Source organism: Salvelinus sp. IW2-2015, linkage group LG16, assembly GCF_002910315.2.
Source record: "Salvelinus sp. IW2-2015 linkage group LG16, ASM291031v2, whole genome shotgun sequence".
NCBI lineage: Eukaryota > Metazoa > Chordata > Actinopteri > Salmoniformes > Salmonidae > Salvelinus > Salvelinus sp. IW2-2015.
The window spans coordinates 33,383,606-33,403,346 of NC_036856.1; the positions used below are offsets into that span (position 1 = coordinate 33,383,606).

The following is a 19,741-nucleotide window of genomic DNA, read 5'->3' on the forward strand; positions in this document are numbered from 1 at the left end:
GAATGCAGCTCTCTTCTTACAGACAGTGAGGTCCATCCCACATTTTTATACAGACTGCTATGATGAGTCATAAAATTGTCCCCTGTGATAAAACGTATTGCTGGATGGTAGACTGCATCCAAGGGTTTTAAAGCTGAGGTTGCCGCATGCATGTAAACAATATCACCAAAATCCAATACAGGGAGAAGTTTTGTAGCCGGGCAGGGGAAAAAGAGATCGGAGCATCGGGGTTAGTCGCATTAGAAGGGGTGGGAGGTTAGGAAATGTTGGAAGGGCAATGAAGCATGGCTGAATCTAATAGGAATCCTATGGGAATAAACTAAAGAACCCTATATAGTTCTGCAGAGCACCTTTTTTCTAAGAGTGTTGGGATCGAGAGGCTATGTGAGAGGACGTGGGGGCGGGGGGTGTTAGCAAATGACACTGCTGTTTATGCACAGGCCAGGCCGGGTCAACCCGTTTGCAATCTGCAGAATGGAGGCAAACATAACAGCAGAAAATCGCATCAGTCTAATGGGGGCTATGAACAGTCACACTCTTAGGGCAGGGAGCTAGGTTGAGGGATGGATCCAAGGAGGGGAAATTGATGGATGCTGTGGCTGCTGCTGGTGGCAGGTGGGGGAGGATTTAAGGCAGAGCGTCAAACTCAAGTTGGCTTGATTACTCTCTCGCCCAACAGAAATGATWGGCTAACAGTTTTCCAAGCCGAGGTAAGCCAGACAATGTTTTGCTACTGCCGACTGCTGCGAGTGACAGTCTGTTGTTTTAGATAGGGGGAGCACAGCATTGAGCGAACGCTTGCCGTGGCCAGACCAAACCATTCACTGATCAAGCATATGCTGCCCTCTGCTGGTATAGTATAAGTATTGTACTAAAACTGAACGTTGTCTCTTTTCGTTCCAGAAAATAGTAACAAAAAACATTTGTTTGAACCCTTTCTATTTGTCACATTGTGGTCAGGCAGAGATCTACAATACCCCCTGAATTTTAAAAAGAAAAACATATTATTATGAGGAAAACATCACCTTGAGTAGCAAACATGTACACTATTTATCATTATGTTGTGTGTGAGATTAATCATGTATACGAAACTTACTTTGTCAAAGTACAGTAAATGTAAACAGAGGTCTGCAGTGCGCCATAGGAAACAAACTTTAGTGGGTAATGTTCCCCCYCTGACGTACCACAAGGTGTCAATATCCTGTAAAACACTTCCTCCTTCCGCTGTTACAAATTCTTGTCAATGTATTTCTGTCTGTCTCTATTGTCATCCTATTAGGCAGTAAGACTGGAAGCTTTAGAAGAAAGACGTATCTACTGGGCAGTCGGGAGAGCTAACTAACTCATTCATTGATTGAATACGCTTGTAATCAAGGAAATTCTATAGCACTTAGCTGATAACAATTCCAATTTAATTGCCATACACAGCTAAGCAAGTAGCTCGGTCACTGCAAGTTTTCCCTATCCGAGCCTTCCCTTTCTGTGAGAATAGGAAATAAGATTACTAGTAGACATGGCGAATTTGCTCACCATGCASTTTTGTGCCACACTCAGAAAACCTGGGAATCTGAATCCTCTGAGAAGCACTTCTACAGCACTGACAAACAAACGAAGCTACAGCAGCGAAGATGGAGAGTACCTGCATAAAAGCATCGTGCCTACAATGCACTACCAGAAGAGTTTACCCAGGTATGTAAAGAAATGTGAATTTCATTTATAGCATGTTTTGGTTATTTAGTTACTTCTTACCTCCTCCTAATGCATTGTCAATCGTTGTTAGTATCATGCCTTAGACAATATATTTTCTCTGAAATATACCAAGTGTGCTAAAACCAGTTCTAATTCTGTAAGTAGGTGACTGTTCATGGCACGAAAGGGAATGTAGGTGAAAGTGCACATGGATCTGAATGAGATACAGGATAGCCACTGGAGGGAGCTGTTTGTAAATATATACCATGCACTGCCGTAGTTAGCATTTATTTCAGATACAATAACAATCCAAAATTCTACAGGCTACCAGTTCCAAAACTGGAGGATACAATCAAAAGGTATCTGGCTGCTCAGCGGCCTCTTCTAGATGACGACCAGTTCAGGTAAGCACCAGTCACCTTCCAGTTACTCACACTTAACACTTGAGGTGGTGCCTTGTAAATTATTTGTCACCCACACATTCAATACGTTTTCAGTACCACAGAGAAACTGGCCCGTGACTTTGAGAATGGAGTGGGGAAACAAATGCATGAGGAGCTGGTAGCGCAAGACAAGCAGAACAAGCACACCAGCTACATATCGGGTAGGATTTTCCCATTTTAACAGAAACCTCACAATATTAACCTATGTAACTTTGAAATAACCATTGTTCGGACATAGAACCCTGTATTTTCTAATCAAATTGTATTTGTCACATGCACCAAATACCAGTTGTATAAACTACTTAAGTAAAAATACTTTTAAGTACTATTTAAGTCGTTTTTTGGGGGTATCTGCTATTTATATTTTTGATAACTTTTACTTCACACCATTCCTAAAGAAAATAATGTACTTTTTACTCCATACATTTTCCCTGACACCCTAAAGTACTCGACAGGAAAATTGTCAAATTCACGCCCTTATCAAGAGAACAACCCTGGTCTACCCTACTGCCTCTGATCTYGAAGACTCACTAAACATAAATGCTTTGTTTGTAAATTGTGTCTGTGTGCCCCTGGATATCCATAAAAACTATATATTAAACTGTGCTGTCTGGTTTGCTTAATATAAGCAATTTGAAATTATTTATACTTTTACTTTGATACATAAGTATATTTTTGCAATTACATTTACATTTGAGATTTAAGTATATTTAGACTTACTCAAGTAGTATTTTACTAGGTGACTTTCACTTTATTTGAGTAATTTTCGATTAAGATATCTTTACTTTGACTCAAGTATGACAATTGGGTACTTTTTTTCACCACTGCCGAACACAACAGGTGAATTGCTTACTTACAAGCCCTTAACCAACAATGCAGTTAAGAAAAATGAGAGTTAAGAAAAATATTTACTAAATAAAGTTGGGGGGAAAATTACGCTAAATAATAAGAACAAGGCTATATAAACAGAGGTTACCGGTACCGAGTCAATGTGCGGGGGTACAGGTTAATCGAGGTAATATGAGCATGTAGGTAGGGGTAAAGTGACTTGTGGCTTGGGGGTAGATGCTGTTAAGGAGCCTTTTGGACCTAGACTTGGCGCTCCAGTACCACTTGCCGTGCAGTATGACTAGGGTGGCTGGAGTCTTTGGCAATTTTTAGGGCCTTCCTATTTTAACTAGTCATCGCATCCTCCTCCTAGCCCCATGGTTCGACATGTACCTGTCAGCGCGAGACTCCGTAGTGCTGAACTTCAACCCCTTCATGTCCTTCAACCCGGACCCCAAGACGGAGTACAACAACCAGCTAGTGCGAGCAACCAACATGGTGGCTTCCGCTGTGCGCTTCATGAAGACTCTGCGCGCTGGACTCCTGGAACCCGAGGTGTTCCACTTGAACCCAGCTAAGAGCGACACGGACAGCTTCAAGAAACTCATCCGCTGGGTCCCCTCCTCCCTGTCCTGGTAATGAAATGTACAGATAAAATTAAAACATTGTTCACATTGAATCATCAACAGCAAGATGCACCATCATGCTTTAGCTTGCACTAATATACAGCATCAGTTCCTAGATAGGCTTTACAATAAGTGAAAAAGGAGACCAAGAAAATACAGTACATAAATAATCCAAACAAACATTACGAAATGGTTCACAAATGGTTACATTTCTTGATGTTATTTGATTTACAGGTATGGAGCCTTCATGGTGAACGCCTACCCTCTGGACATGTCTCAGTACTTCCGCCTCTTCAATGCGACACGCATCCCCAAGCAAGGGAAAGACGAGCTCTTCACCGACCCAAAAGCACGCCACCTACTAGTTATGAGGGGAGGCAACATGTACGTGTTTGATGTGATGGACCGCGATGGGAACCTGGTTAAGCCAGCGGAGATCCAGGCCCACCTGAAGCACATCCTGTCGGACCCGACCCCGGCCGCGGCCCACCCCCTGGGGCTGCTGACCAGCGAGAACAGGAACACATGGGCCCGGCTGAGGGAGAAGCTCCTGGCCACTGGGAACGGAGAGGTGAATATTTTGATATCCTTCAAACGTTTGTCTTTTACCATTAAGGACCACTTTGGAAATATATATTTTTTAAATGATGTCTTCTGGGATCTAATGCTTGTTGTTAATGTAATATTTTTTTTTAATATATATATATATTCAATTCAGGTGCTAGGTCTGGTGGACAGTGCCCTCTTCTGTCTGTGTCTGGACGACGAGAGCATGAACGACCACATCCACATCTCCCACAACATGCTGCACGGGGACGGCACCAACCGCTGGTATGACAAGTCCTTCAGCATCATCATGGCCAAATGCGGAAACGCCGCCATCAACTTRGAGCACTCGTGGGGCGACGGCGTGGCTGTTCTCCGCTTCCAGAACGAGGTGTTCAAGGACTCTACGGAGAAACCACTGGTGAACCCTGGCTCTCAGCCTGCAGCCGTGGACTCAGCCTCAGCCGTGAGGAGACTCCAGTTCAACCTAGACGCAGAGCTGGAGAATGGGGTCATCAAGGCCAAAGAGAACTTCCACGCAGCCGTATCCAAGCTCACCATAGACGCCATGCAGTTCATGAAGGTGAATGGATCGTTTGCACTGAACCTGACCATTGTTGCAACCATTTTGCACTGATATTTATTGTTGCTGTCACCCCCTGTCCTTTGTATGTTTTGGATATATTGCTGCTGCTGACAAATACATTTTCCCTTGGATTAAAAATTATCATCTATCTATCTAAGGGCGGGAAGGAGCAGTTGAAGAAGAAGAAGCTGAGTCCGGATGCCATTGCTCAGCTAGCGTTCCAGATGGGATTCCTGAGGCAGTATGGGCAGACGGTGGCCACATACGAGTCCTGCAGCACCGCAGCATTCAGACATGGTCGTACAGAGACCATCCGGCCTGCTACAATACACACACAGCGCTGTGCTCAGGCCTTCGTGCAACAGCCAGGAAAACACAGCGTTGAGCAACTGATAGGCATGCTCAGCGAATGCTCCAAATATCACGGGCAGCTCACCAAAGAGGCAGCTATGGGTCAGTCCACTTTATTTCTAGATTATACGATATTTGATCATTGAGTTGAATAGAATGTACTTGAGTGAAATGTTTTTGTTATGGTCTCAAATTTGATCAGTCATTTCAGATATTACATTCTTGTGTTTTTCTGAATGTTTCCCCCACAAGCCCAAGGCTTTGACCGGCATCTGTTTGCCATGAAGTACTTGGCCAACTCAAAGGGTCAAGCCCTACACAGCCTGTACCAGGACCCAGCCTACGCCGCCATCAACCACAACATCCTCTCCACCAGCACCCTCACCAGCCCTGCCGTTAACCTGGGAGGCTTTGCCCCTGTGGTGCCCGATGGATTCGGGGTGGGCTACGGTGTCCATGATGAGTGGATCGGCTGCAATGTGTCTAGTTACCCAGAGCGTAATGTTCATGAGTTTCTGCAGTGTGTTCATAAGTCTCTGGAGGACATTTTCTCTGTTCTGGAAGGAAAGCCTCTCAGCTAAAGAAAAGTTTTACCGCAAATCCTAACTTCCACTTCAGTTGAATTTTCACCGTCAGGCATTGACATGAAGTGAAAATTCTAAATTTMTTGTAGTTCAGATGATTTCGACTGCAGTTGTATAGTACAGTGAGATGAATGTCGGATTTAAAAGGCACATTTCCTGAGGCGTAGTGTGGGTTGGAAGTACTGGTATAGGTTAATAAAGAGGGAATATCAAACAAGCTCTGCATGGTTCAGTAGAGGTCATATTCCTATACTGTCAAGTAGCTAACTGACTACACAGATTCATAATGCCCAAGGAAATACCAAATACACTAGTGTAATGAAGGCAAAAACAATGAAAGCTTCAGGTGTTTGTTTGATCCAATGTTGATTCCTTTTCTAACTAGCATCACAATCTATCGAGAGCCTAGTAAATTAAGTCTCACATTTTATAGTACTAACCTTTACTGATAAAGGCCAGTGCTTTTGAATGAATGTCCTCATGTAAAGGGCAGTTTGATAGGGAAATTAAATCTAGTAATATTGATATTCAGAGTAGCACTTCATTTTTTGTTGCTGTAGCAAGCCTTGTCAAAGGATTGTATTACAATTTACAGATATCCATGTTGCTTTGTGATGTTTTAAAGCAATACCTAAGATCTTTGCTATTAAAGGTCCAACGCAGCTGTTATTTCAATATCAAATCCTTTCTAGGTAACAAGTACCTGTGATCGTTTTAATAAAGAAATGGTCAAAAAGAACAGCTAAAGCAAAAAATTTACTAGGACTGTCTTTGCGGGGTGGGGAAAATGGAAAATTTGCGGTCTATTAATCAAATTACCGCATTGGGGATGTCACCATGGAAGGTCAAAACTCCATCCCACCAACAGGCTGAAATCCAGTCTTTTCAAACAGCGCTTACACTAAAAGGGTATTATCATTTTCACAGTATTATTCCAACTTTGATGTGGAAATATAAATGCAAGAAAATCCCATTTGACTGCACTGAGCCATTAAGGTGCAGATGGTTTTCCTTTTGTTCCTTATGGAATGTTCACTGGATGTTTCTCACACAGCTTTACTGAAGTAGTGTAAACAACTCAAACTAAATGTGACCTGGAATGATGAATTAATATATTTTGCTCGATTGTAATTAACAACTTTCTGTTGATCTGTGTACGGAGTTGGGTGCTGGAATAAAAAAGGCTGACCTCTACGGAGAGACTCCTATTTCTTTGTCTCAAAACCGACATGACTGAGCAGCAGGTAGTGTAGTGTGCAATTCTCCAACCTTTTTCATACTATCAAAATGGACTAAACCACAGCTATGGCTTCCAGTAAGTAACACTTAAATGTATAGAAAAGCAAGGCTATTACAACATTTGGAATTTTTCCAATGATTTATTTAAAATAAAAAAGACTGATCGATCAAAAGCAAATGTACAAATGTAATCATACATGAATCAAAAAATGAAATTAAAACATTTCTCAACAGAAAAACAACCTCCACTCTTAGATGGGCTTGATCTTGAAGTGTAGTCCAATGAGACTGAAGACGAGACATTTCAAATCCTGAACCAGGTAGTAGAACACGCGGAGACCTTCTGGGTCCCTGGAAAACACAATGGCATTTACTTTAGAAGCTGGCACCTAATTCCACATCAACCCCACTATGCACTTGTGGAGATCTGAGTTCCATTGGGATCTTTGAGGGATATATAATTTCAGTATTATTGTACTTACTTTGACTGGTTGACGTCAATCAAGGAACCGATCTTGGAAGTTGTGAAGGAAATGTGCTCGTCGCCAATGACGATCTCCAGCTCCTAAAAGAGTTAAGAAGTTAAGACACTCAGATACTATTAGTAATTCAAGCCATAAAAATAAACATTGTTTACTAAATCATCGTAACTTTATGGGGTTGTGCCCGGAGTCCCATCTTGTGCTGAAAGGGTCAGACTTGAACACTGGTTCAAAGTCTTTCATTGGACAGATGTCTGTGGTGGAGAGCAGAGGTCACAACCCCTAGAAGACTACCATCACTAAGTAAACAATGACAGACTTGACTTTCATGGCTAGCCCTTCCCAAGAGCACAATAAGTAAGAGACTCGTTGCCTCAGTCAACCTCCATGCTTTGTAAGTTTCCGTATTTAGAAGTGGTGGGCACCAATATAGATAATTGGATAGGATATCATTTGATATCGATATGAGCAAGACATATCTTGATATCAGTTTATTTTTTCTGTTAACCTTAGTCCTGGCAATTAACTGAATTAGTTTATTTTCATTTTTTAAATAACTAATTGACTGACGTCAGTTCAATTATTAGAATTCCACTTTGTTCAGTTTTTTTTCTGTCGCTCAACACAGAAGCTCTTTAGAGAGATCTCTCTCCGGGACATGTTGTCCAACTCATCATAGAAAAAGTGCAAAAACATAATTAACTACAATGACCAGAATCCATTGCCCCTACAGCTGCCTGTTCTCATTGGTTCCTTCCATCGGACAAACACAGAGGAAGAGCAGTTGCTACTGTCTCTACATCTAATTGATTGCTAGTTAATATTTAGCAAATGTTAAAAGTATGCCTTATCTACTTTGAAGAACTACTGAAATAGTGATTGTCAGGCAGCTAGATTGACTCTTTGGGGAGAACAGAGATAGGCATTAGCAGCCAGCTGTCTGAGTAAAGATGAGATGACTTTGAATGAAATAAGTAACACACTATAGAAATATTTTATTAAAGTAAAGTGAATAAAGGATGGTTTATTAATAAGTGATACGCAGTTATAGGCAGTCACCAGCGTTGTCACAAAGAAAAAGGCATATTATCCGGTCACGGAATGGCACTTGATCCTGACAGAAACTCAGCTACTGCTCTGTTCAATCGTTGGGCATCTTTTGAGTCCAAATCATTACATTTGATACAGTCATGTATGCATGAATTAATAAATTACACAACCAATTTGACTTTGTTTTTACCAATCTAAGTACAAAACATTATGGTAATAATTTATTTGAATGATACATCTACTGAAACTGGGTAAATCAAGATGTAGCCTAGGTCTATTCACAATACAAGTGAATGCATATTATTCAATAAGAGTGTGTGCATGTTATTGAACTTGTTTTAGCTGATTTCATGGGGCTACAGATGACAAACAATCCCTTCCATTCAATAATTATTTTTATTGGCAACTGCTAGGAGAACAATTTATATTAATGGATCAACATTTGCATAGAAGCAATCTCTTTTATAAAAGTGTGCACTGCCTCTAAGAAACTAATGACATTCACAAAGCAGAACGTAGCTGTGGAATCTGACTGTGGCTATGCAATCTAGAAACCAGACAGGAGGCAAGGGAGACGAAGAACTGAATACATTTTTGGTGGCGAGGGAGACAATTAATTAATTAATGTTGTTGGTCACAAACAGTTTTGAAATCAGCATTTTTGAGTTACGGTTTTCTTATTATCACACAATGTACTAAGGTAGTGAATTATGCTGTAAGCTAGCTGGAAAGTTAGCCTAGAATTAAAGCTGGAAACTTCTGTGCAGCATGAGTGGGTAGCTAACAATGAACCCCAAACAGCTCTAGCAATGAATGAGTATGTGACACTTTGCTGTTCGCGCTATCAAGGGGTACGCTGATACAGACTTGATCCTCTCATTCACGTGACACACATTTGACAGAAGTACCTAACATAAAAGTTTTTTTTATCATCAAACAAGTACACAAGTTTCAGTAATCAGTATACCGTGCAGCACTAGCAGTCACCACCATCATTGTGGTTTAATTAAATAATAAAGTCATCATCATACTAAAAACAAATATGTAAGATACAAACAAAATATTGTATTTATGTGATGTGAATAAATGGTTAAAGCCTAATAAGTGATAGTAGTGGACTGTCCCACCATCTGTTTTATTATGTGTTGTTACCGTATTGAACACAATGCATTTATTGTTAAAATACATAAAAACTTAAATTGAAAACAGCAAATAGTATTTATTTTTTTATGAACCAGACCTCAAAAAGCAATAATCGCTCAGCACTAGTTAACCTACAATATTCTGGAGGAGAGAAAAAAGAAAGCATACATGGCTGTTCCTGCATGCACAAAACTTGAGTTAGCCTATTTAAATGCCTCCTGATGGACCATCAACTGGATGGGCTTCCCATTGTATTCGACCTGGTTAGGTAGCTTTATGCTACAAGAACATTCACACCTTGCCAAATGTGCAATCTGCAAGCAGTTGTCTAGACTTCACAGAAAAGTGAACATTCACACAGTTGCAACTCATACACAGGTAGTACTAAAACTAACAGACCATCAGGCTGCTCAATAGGCACCACTAGTCAGCTACCTGAAATCAAATCCAATGTATTTTCTACAAACCAATATGCTATCAAATAGATTTTCCATATCGGTGTCAATCACTAGTATTTAGGTAGGTGTGAGTGGGTGAACCGACCTGTCTGCCCACTCTGTCTGGGGGCGGCCACAATGCATCATCTTCCTTGGTGATCTCACTGTCATCTATGATCCTCTTCAGTTCCTCCATCACACTCTTGTGTACATAGGCCTGTATTGGAGAACAATCACAATAAGGTTTCTATGGCATATTAAATTGCTGCAGCAGCATCTCACACAGAAATTTGATTGATGGGCAGTACACAGATTAATGTAACTAAGTAGTCCTTTCTAAATTTGWTAAGTTACCTCTTTTCTGATCATGACGTCATTCTTGTAGTTGCTGTTGTTCGCGTACCTCAGTTTACCTGAAAATACAATCAATACATTCGTGTTATCTTCACGTTRGTTATGAATGCTGTTACATTATTGACACACTGCACTGTTACACAGTAGTCTTTTCTTGTAGTTAGTTCACATTTAACCATTTTTAAACCTGCTGTAAAACCTTCTAGGCTATTTGTCAAAATCTGTTGGCTAACTAGAAATAGCTCCATAGCCAAGTTAGCTAACGTTAGTTGTATAGCTATCTAGCGCCTAACTAAGTTGGTACTGTAATTAGCTAACGTTAAGTTAGTTAGCTGGCCAGAATAGATGAATGAGGTTATGGTACAGAAATAAGCACTGACTAAGACGTAACGACGCAATTATAGTATTTCTGAAGCCATGATTTTAGAACAGAAAACAATACTAGCTATAAATGCTAATTCCGCTATAAGCAATGAGGAAATGCTGCTAGCAAGCCGTCGTTTGCGTACTTTGCTAGCTAGCTAATGCTAATTGGCAGGCTAAAATTGCTGCATAACTTACCGTCCGGTCTAAACTCAAATTCCAAGAACTCGTGTCCAAACTTGCCCTTGTGCCCGACATAATATCTCAAATAAAAGTCAGTTGTTGACATTATAAACCGCAAATGCAGTGTTTACAGAGTCTGTGAGAATCGGAATCAACGAAAGCACACCTCCAACTAAATGGTCTTTCGCAGAACGGCGCTTTTTTTGTTATAGCATATGWATGGTCGCATTGCAATGATGTCAGAACAAACCGGCTGTGCTTTAGCGTGTATTTTAACCAGTAGATGTCAATAAAACACCATATTATTTAATGATTGGGTCCCAAAGAATGTGCCTCACTGATCTGTTCATATTACTGGCAATCCATTTATATGGTTTTCTCCATCTGTGAATCTTGTAAAGGAAACATTCACACAGCATACATAATACAAAAACTTTATTTCCTTGTTTGATTACAGATTGTTTGCATTATATTTACATTATAATACAATTATGAAGGCTCTTGTAGTCATATCCTGGTGTGTGTCAACCAGAAAATGAATCCCTACATGAAAGAATAATATTACTATTTCATATACAACTTTGAGGCAAAGCAGTTAGGTCATGGTTATCACAATTTGATGGGTAACTTGGCTTTCTGTTTTACTTGTGGTCTGGTAACAGTTTTGGTTAATCATACTATTTCTTTCTCTCGTATCACAGGTCTCTTGTGTGCTAAAGTCATGTACAACAATGCCTGAGCTGTGTCAAAGGACTCATTCTTCACACATACTGTACAGAACATTACTACTTTCAAAGTTAGTGTTCACACCGAGACCGTTGACATTACTTACTCATGGGTCCACTGTTACACCCTGATCATGGAACAAATGTAGTTCAGTAGCTAGCTAGCTCTTGCAAGTAAGTAACTCATATCAGGTCATTGAGTTGAATTGCCAGACAAAATGTGTTTTATGTACAGCAGATTTCATCACCAACATTGAAGCTACATTCATACAACTATACACAAAGCAACATTTWAATTATTGAAATAAATACAGAGAATTCACATCAACAGCCTTTGGACCACAACATTTTTTTTGCAAAGGAATGCATTTGTTACTGAATGTTTGCAAGATGGCTGCCTAGGATAGACCTTTTGAAGGCCTTTGAAATGAAAGGTCATGTACATTGAATTCAAGTTAGGGCATTTCCTCTACATTTTAGACAGACATGGTATTGCTAGTGTTCATGGTTATATTCATATTCAAAATCTCTCAAGTTCCTGAGCTGACATTTTAATGATCAATTAACTTTCTCTAGTTCTACATCTCACAAAGTAGATAGCCTAATCATGGAGTCAACATTCATGCCTTTATGTACGGCAATTGCAGAAGTSTGATTGTATGCTCATACAGTACTTTAGAAACCATTTCTCATTTCAATAATCGATCAATCCGAAGCCAATAAACAAAGGGTATGATGATGCACGGATGGACTGCGGACGACACTCATGTGGCTGGCTGTCTCAACATTGTGACATGCCCATCATTGGCCCTCGAAATGTAAACAAAACTACAGTATACACTTTGRATACAGGTACCATAAAGAGGTAGGAAACATAGCACAGCAGTCAGGAGTTTTTTAGTACCTATATATTTCTGAAAGCAAAACAATCTATTGTGATTTTAGGCTACCCTATGCAATGCAGTACAACCTTGAGTATAACACTAATAGCATGTCATTCAGTGAGTGTTAATATGACCCTAATCTCACCATTCTAATCAGTCTGGAAATATTGCAGCATATTTTTTATTTATGTGAATAAACAAGCACATGATGGAGCAATTGAATGAGAATAAAACTATATTAATGACCGGAGAGCTTAATACCAAAGGAAAATGTTCTGGGTACATGTTAAATTCATGCAAAATTGTAGAAAATAAGAATAGGAAAAAAATAACAGGAGTTTTACATTGATGAACTACACTGTTTAATAGCAGCAGTAAAGAGCAATGAAAGATACTAATGCTTGAAGGGTGAATTGTTACTAACATAGAAAATAAGATGGAGATCATGTCCTATTTAAGTGAAAATGTCCTATTTAAGTGAAAATGTGTCTCAAATTAACCTGCAATTCAGAACAACCTACAGTATATATAGCCTTGGCCTAAACATTGCTATCAAATGTTAGCTGTTCAAAAAGAGGCAGTTGCAGTGATCTCATCCTTCAAGAGCATTAGCTTTTATTAATGAAAAAAAGTTGAGTTGGAACCACAAAGAAATCAATAGACTAGGGCTTTAAAAGAGGTGCCATGGGCACAAGTACAGAACACTTGATTGTTTTTGTGGGGTTGTCAGTCCCCATACACAAAACTGGCCGCGGTAAAGATTGATTGACGAAAAAGACAGTCTCAGTTTWGATGTTCTCAAATTCAGGTTGTTTGTTCAAGATGAATGGTAACAAGKAAATACTGTGAAACTCAAATGACTGAAAAAGAGCAACATCAATAGAGTAAATAATACTAAATACATTATGTACAAACTCTAAGAACACCATTTTGATTTGTAAAGTCAAGTAGTTCAGTATTCTTTTTAGATTGAGACAACGAAGTTGCATTGACCCACTGGATTGGTCAGCAAAGGCAGATAATCTGTGTAGGGCCTGAGAAAATGTTCCCTTTCACTAACTCAATAAGAGCATGCTTGTAGCAAATAGCAGTTACTAACACTTCACCTCATACGGAGTCTCTCTATGGTGTGTCAGAATGTGTATCGAGGGACTACAGTACCTTGACAAGTGATAAGATCTCTATCTATACATAGAGCAGGCTCAGTACTAGGTATGGCAGGCACCTGTCCTGTATTTAGTTTTGCATCTTGGTTCTTGGATAGTTTCCAAAATAATGGTGTGTGTGTGTGTGTGAGAGATAGTTCCCTCTGTAACAWATCAAATCTGTCACGCGTCCTCCCTTCCATTCCAATACAACAACAGTAAAGACAGACATGACCAATCAAAAATGCACTGACCACTGAACGCACACCAACGGCTCAAGCTCAACCCAGATGAACCATCTTCCTCCTTATTTATTCACATCTGTAAACTCAAATTTAATCCAGAAGATAAAATAAAAATAGATAAATAAAATAACTGCTGCACCTTTGACCTGAAACAGTTCCAAAACAAACAGCTAATCCTCTTCCTCCCTTTTCAAAAATGTCATCCTCCAGTACAAAAAAAACAATATCAAATGAAGGCCTTGCAGCTTCTTGCTAGAGAAATAAATCATTCTGGTTTTTAAATACAGTGTTGCGGACAGGCAGTAGGTAGGTATGTACAGGTGAGCCCTCCTCTCCTCTACCATCAATCCCTCGCTCCCTGGCGCTGAGAGAGGGACGGTGCGGTCAGTGGGGCCGACTGCTGGACTCAGACACCTGCCGTTTACGGGGAGTACCGTAACCGTTAAGGCTGCTGTTCAGGCGTTTGTTCAGACCACCGTTCAGAATGTCCTGGATGTGCTGAACTATAAGGTTTATGGCAACTGTAAGGAGAGGGAAGAAAGCATTCAGAGGGCATTGAAGGATAATCTCARAAGGTTTTTCATTCCTCTCTTATCCAGATAAAATGAAAGCAAAACAAGTTCCAGAATTTAAAAGCATCACAATTTCACTAATAAGAACTGCAAATTAGTGAGAAATCTACAATTGACCTTGCCATTCCAAAACAGASACAGTCAAACATTCCCAGGACAAAACGGTTAATCTAGTCTGATTTCCATAGCATGTCACACCATCTATCTCAGAACAGAAGAGCCATCCCTCACAGTCACATCAGCCTTAAGRAATTGTACTATCGCAGGGTAAGAGACTGCACTGATTACCAATGTAAATTACGGACTATGGGGAGCCGTGTTCCAATAATGAGTCAGTCGTGTTTGTCACATACCAGCATACTTGCTTGCTTACATAAGGCAGCCATCTTGAGAAACAAAGTAAAAAACTCACCAAGATTATCTGCTCCTCTGGGAATGATCACGTCAGCGCACTTCTTGGTCTACAGATGGTGAAGAAATAAATATGATTAGCAATACGATCTGAACCAGGGCCAGGGGGTTCAATACCTTTCAAGAGGAGGTCCATCRGTGCAACAACTAACAATGACACAAATAGATTGATCCAAGGTTGTTAAAATATTTGTTGTGGCAGTATCATAGCTAGGTACTCACTGGCAGACAGAACTCCTCAAAGGCAGGCTTAACAAAGGTGATGTATTGCGTTAGCACCTGCTCCAGATCCCTACCTCGCTCGCCGATGTCTCTGAGCACTGAGGAGGGAACACAGAACAGGAGTGGAGCTGTCAGTGTGATCTTTCCGGGATTCTTACGAAGCTAGTAGGCGTCTACATCTTTTGTCTGTAATGTCTTTTCAATATATGTCGGACCCCATATGTCGCCATTGACGTCAGCTAATGGAGATTGTAAGAAATTAAAATCATTCATGTCCTCCAGGCCCTATATTGGAAGCCCACTGCTGTCTTTATACAATTCACAAGTGTCATGTTTGATGCATTTCACCCAATGAAATGGGAAATATATATGTCTATCGTTTCACCTCTGCGTGAGAGCCGTGTGTCTGCGTCTGTGTCCACAAACAGCTTCATCTGGAACAGGTCCCTGATCTCCTGAGAGTAGAACATCAAGATGCCCTCGAACAGCACCACGTCTGCTGGGTACACCATCACCACCTCCTCCTTCCTGATACACACACACACCGGGTAGAGGGCAATGTGTATGAGGTATGTGTGTGTGGTGTGTGTGTCCGGACCACTAACCTGGAATGGGTGACAAAGTCATACACTGGGATTTGCACTGTTTTGCCCTCCAAGATGTCCCACAACGTTTTCACGATGAGCTCGTTGTCAAATGCATCTGAGAAGAGGAAGAGAGGACAAAGGAACTCAGAACCATGGTGTGTCTGTGTCTCCATGTCTGCTGGTGCCACCGTGCCAGACCATAGGATCTAGATCTAATCCCCACAAAGAGATGACATGTGGGATAGAATATATGCTGATATGGCTGGCAGATGCATGCTGGCCAGCCAACCCTTACAATATATGCCAGAATCAGAGCTAGCCAGCCAGCCCAGACTGGCTAAGATATATCACACACAGCCAGTCAGTCAGTCAGCCAACCAGTCAGTCAGTCCAGACTGACTAAGATATCACAGCCAGCCAAACACAAAGCCAGACTGCAATGACTAAGACATAGGTTGTGTCCGAAATAGCAAACTATTCCCCATTTAGTGCACTACTTCTGATCAGGGCCAGGGCCCATACAGTATCTACTAGCGGTTGACCGATTAATTGGAACGGCCGATTAATTAGGGCCGATTTCAAGTTTTCATAACAATCGGAAATCGGTATTTTTGGACGCCGATTTTGCCGATATTTTTTTAATACCTCTATTTAACTAGGCAAGTCAGTTAATAACACATTCTTATTTTCAATGACGGCCTAGGAACGGTGGGTTAACTGCCTTGTTCAGGGGCAGAACGACAGATWTTMACCTTGTCAGCTCAGGGATTCAATCTTGCAACCTTACGGTTAACTAGTCCAACGCTCTAACCACCTGCCTCACGAGGAGCCTGCCTGTTACGCGAATGCAYTAAGAAGCCAAGGTAAGTTGCTAGCTAGCATTAAACTTATCTTAGAAAAAACAATCAATCAATCATAATCACTAGTTATAACTACACATGGTTGATGATATTACTAGTTTATCTAACGTGTCCTGCGTTGCATATAATCGATGCGGTGCGCATTCGCGAAAAAGGACTGTCGTTGCTCCAACGTGTACCTAACCATAAACATCAATGCCTTTCTTAAAATCAATACACAGAAGTATATATTTTTAAACCTGCATATTTACCTAAAAGAAATCTAGGTTATCAGACAATATTAACCAGGTGAAATTGTGTCACTTCTCTTGCGTTCATTGCACACAGAGTCAGGGTATATGCAACAGTTTGGGCCGCCTGGCTCAATGCGAACTAATTTGCCAGAATTTTACGTAATTATGACATAACATTGAAGGTTGTGCAATGTAACAGGAATATTTAGACTTATGGATGGTTCCGTATTTCACTGAAAGAATAAACGTTTTGTTTTCGAGATGATAGTTTCCAGATTCMACCATATTAATGACCTAAGGCTCGTATTTCTGTGTGTTATTATGTTATAATTAAGTCTATGATTTGATAGAGCAGTCTGACTGAGCGATGATAGGCACCAGCAGGCTCGTAAGCATTCAATTCAAACAGCACTTTTCTGCGTTTTGCCAGCAGCTCTTCGCTGTGCTTCAAGCATTGCGCTGTTTATGACTTCAAGCCTATCAACTCCCGAGATTAGGCTGGTGTAACCGATGTGAAATGGCAAGCTAGTTAGCGGGGTGCGCGCTAATAGCGTTTCAAACGTCACTCGCTCTGAGACTTGGAGTAGTTGTTCCCCTTGCTCTGCATGGGTAACGCTGCTTCGAGGGTGGCTGTTGTRGATGTGTTCCTGGTTCGAGCCCAGGTAGCGGCGAGGAGAYGGATGGAAGCTATACTGTTACACTGGCAATACTAAAGTGCCTATAAGAACATCCAATAGTCAAAGGTATATGAAATACAAATCGTATAGAGAGAAATAGTCCTATAATTCCTATAATAACTACAACCTAAAACTTCTTACCTGGGAATATTGAAGACTCATGTTAAAAGGAACCACCAGCTTTCATATGTTCTCATGTTCTGAGCAAGYAACTTAAACYTTAGCTTTRTTACATGGCACATARTGCACTTTTACTTTCTTCTCCAACACTTAGTTTTTGCATTATTTAAACCAAATTGAACATGTTTCATTATTTATTTGAGGCTAAATTMATTTTATTGATATATTATATTAAGTTAAAATAAGTGTTCATTCAGTATTGTTGTAATTGTCATTATTACAAATACATTTTTTTAAATCGGCATCGGCTTTTTTWAGTCCTCCAATAATCGGTATCGGCGTTGAAAAATCATAATCGGTCGACCTCTAGTATCTACCACACTGTCTGAGACAGACTGCTGAGTATCTACTCTGAGAGACTTTCAACACAGCAGTCTATCGCTGACCATCAGGCCATTCTGATCATTCTACTTCTAAGAACTGGAGGGGAAAGCCAAACAGAAGTTTTCCACATTATGAAACTCCATTTGAGTAGAAACAAAATCATGCAACCATTTGTTTTCAATGAGAGAAAAGCAAGCGGAAGTGAGAGTGGAGTCATCTTTTACACTGGAAACCAAGAGATACAGTACCAGTCAAAAGTTTGGACACACCTACTTATTCAAGGGTTTTGCGCTTAGCTGTCATCAAGGCAAAGGGTGGCTACTTTGAAGAATCTAAATATCAAATATATTTAGATTTGTTTTACACTTTTTTGGTTACTACATGATTCCATATGTGTTATTTCATAGTTTTGATGTCTTCACTATTATTCTACAACGTAGAAAATAGTAAAAATWAAGAAAAACCCTGGAATGAGCAGGTGTGTCTAAACTTTTGACTGATGCTGTAGCTACATTTGATAGTTGGTAAAATATTCCATACATAAAAAATTAAAAAATAGTAACTATTTAGCAACTGACACACTGTAATGTATCCAGATGTATAGATAAATAAATAGATGAGCTAAATACCTGGGTGGTCGAAGTTGAACTGTCCCTTCAGTGCCTTGGCCTTCTGGTCCGGAGTAAGGACCCTGTAGAAGCTGTCTTGGCTGAGAATGGCCACCTGGCGCTGGTGATGGTCAATCTTGTTCTGGCCAAGCAGCTCCATGATCTTACCGCAGACAGAACTCTGGCCGGGGGAGGAGGAAGATGAGGGGGAGGAGAAGAAACAGAGAGGATATCAAGTTATTAACAGTCTGTCTGGTTGTGATCTGAAGTAAGTTGTGATGTGGTTTTGATGTGTTCATTGAGATTTGCAGATAAAAGCATGTCAAAAATATGAATGGYTCATAAAACATACATTGATATACCAGATTATGACAGAGATGGATGCAGTATATTAGAAGACACATTTGCAGCTATGCACAATAGCTCAACGTGTGGTCACCTTGCCTGGTTTACAGCTGACTACAATATGCACGGTTAAGACCGTAACTTAKATTTTAACACATGAAGTCCAAACCAAACATTAACATGTGTTTGCTTTGTAGTAGTTTCTTGTAGATAAATGTAGAAAATMTGTGCAGATAATGCAGATAAGAAATGATTTAACCCTTTCACATGTAGAGCCTCTAGCCCTGCTCAATATGCCTTAACCAACCATGTAGTTTCACATCCCACATATGCGGTGACATCACCTGGTTTAAACATCTCTAGAGACAATCTCTCTCTCATCATTACTCAATGCCTAGGTTTACCTCCAATGTACTCACATCCTACCATACCTTTGTRTGTACATTATGCKWTGAACCTATTCTATCGCGCCCAGAAACCTGCTCCTTTTACTCTCTGTTCCGAACGTACTAGACGACCAGTTCTGCTAGCCTTTAGCCGTACCCTTATCCTACTCCTCCTCTGGTGATGTAGAGGTTAATCKAGGCCCTGCAGTGCCTAGKTCCACTCCTACTCCCCAGGTGCTCTCATTTGCTGACTTCTGTAACTGTAAAAGCCTTGGTTTCATGCATGTTAAAATTAGAAGCCTCCTCCCGAAGTGTGTTTTATTCACTGCTTTAGCACACTCTGCCAACCTGGATGTCCTAGCCGTGTCTGAATCCTGGCTTAGGAAGACCACCAAAAAACCTGAAATTTCCAACCCTAACTACAACATCTTCC

General features: G+C 40.5%; 3 protein-coding genes across 3 annotated transcripts in view; 1 reads left to right on the forward strand and 2 right to left on the reverse strand.

The window, feature by feature from the left end:
* Positions 1-1,183: 1,183 nt before the first annotated feature.
* Positions 1,184-6,316, forward strand: cpt2 (carnitine palmitoyltransferase 2). Its single transcript, XM_024003591.2, has 8 exons — positions 1,184-1,689; positions 2,013-2,093; positions 2,187-2,293; positions 3,334-3,595; positions 3,821-4,157; positions 4,305-4,715; positions 4,877-5,171; positions 5,322-6,316. The coding sequence occupies exons 1-8, from the start codon at positions 1,514-1,516 to the stop codon at positions 5,648-5,650; spliced, it is 1,998 nt and encodes a 665-aa protein (XP_023859359.1). The 5' UTR covers positions 1,184-1,513; the 3' UTR covers positions 5,651-6,316.
* A 696-nt stretch (positions 6,317-7,012) lies between these two features.
* Positions 7,013-11,099, reverse strand: magoh (mago homolog, exon junction complex subunit). Its single transcript, XM_024003592.2, has 5 exons — positions 10,920-11,099; positions 10,359-10,417; positions 10,111-10,221; positions 7,375-7,457; positions 7,013-7,243 (listed from the first exon to the last, which is right to left on the reverse strand). Exons 1-5 carry the CDS (start codon positions 11,008-11,010, stop codon positions 7,144-7,146), a joined length of 444 nt encoding a protein of 147 aa, XP_023859360.1. The 5' UTR covers positions 11,011-11,099; the 3' UTR covers positions 7,013-7,143.
* Positions 11,100-13,951: 2,852 nt separating this feature from the next.
* The window catches only part of LOC111975769 (uridine-cytidine kinase 2-A), a 19,034-nt gene continuing 13,244 nt past the window's right edge, over positions 13,952-19,741 (reverse strand). The window contains exons 2-7 of the mRNA XM_024004341.2: positions 18,599-18,758; positions 15,714-15,810; positions 15,494-15,636; positions 15,109-15,206; positions 14,888-14,936; positions 13,952-14,424 (exon numbers count right to left, since the gene is read on the reverse strand). Coding sequence (XP_023860109.1) covers positions 14,288-14,424; positions 14,888-14,936; positions 15,109-15,206; positions 15,494-15,636; positions 15,714-15,810; positions 18,599-18,758 — 684 coding nt within the window. The 3' untranslated portion in view covers positions 13,952-14,287. The remainder of the gene's footprint in view (positions 14,425-14,887; positions 14,937-15,108; positions 15,207-15,493; positions 15,637-15,713; positions 15,811-18,598; positions 18,759-19,741) is intronic.

Bases quoted from the DNA above. Each gene is read 5' to 3' on its own strand.
- magoh (XM_024003592.2), bottom strand. From the start codon at position 11,010: ATGTCAACAACTGACTTTTATTTGAGATATTATGTCGGGCACAAGGGC. The intron at 7,458-10,110 runs GTCGGTTCACCC...TAACTCTTTTAG, and splicing joins CAGACAGAGTGGGCAGACAG to GAGCTGGAGATCGTCATTGG. The intron at 7,244-7,374 runs GTAAGTACAATA...TGTGTTTTCCAG, and splicing joins ATTGACGTCAACCAGTCAAA to GGACCCAGAAGGTCTCCGCG.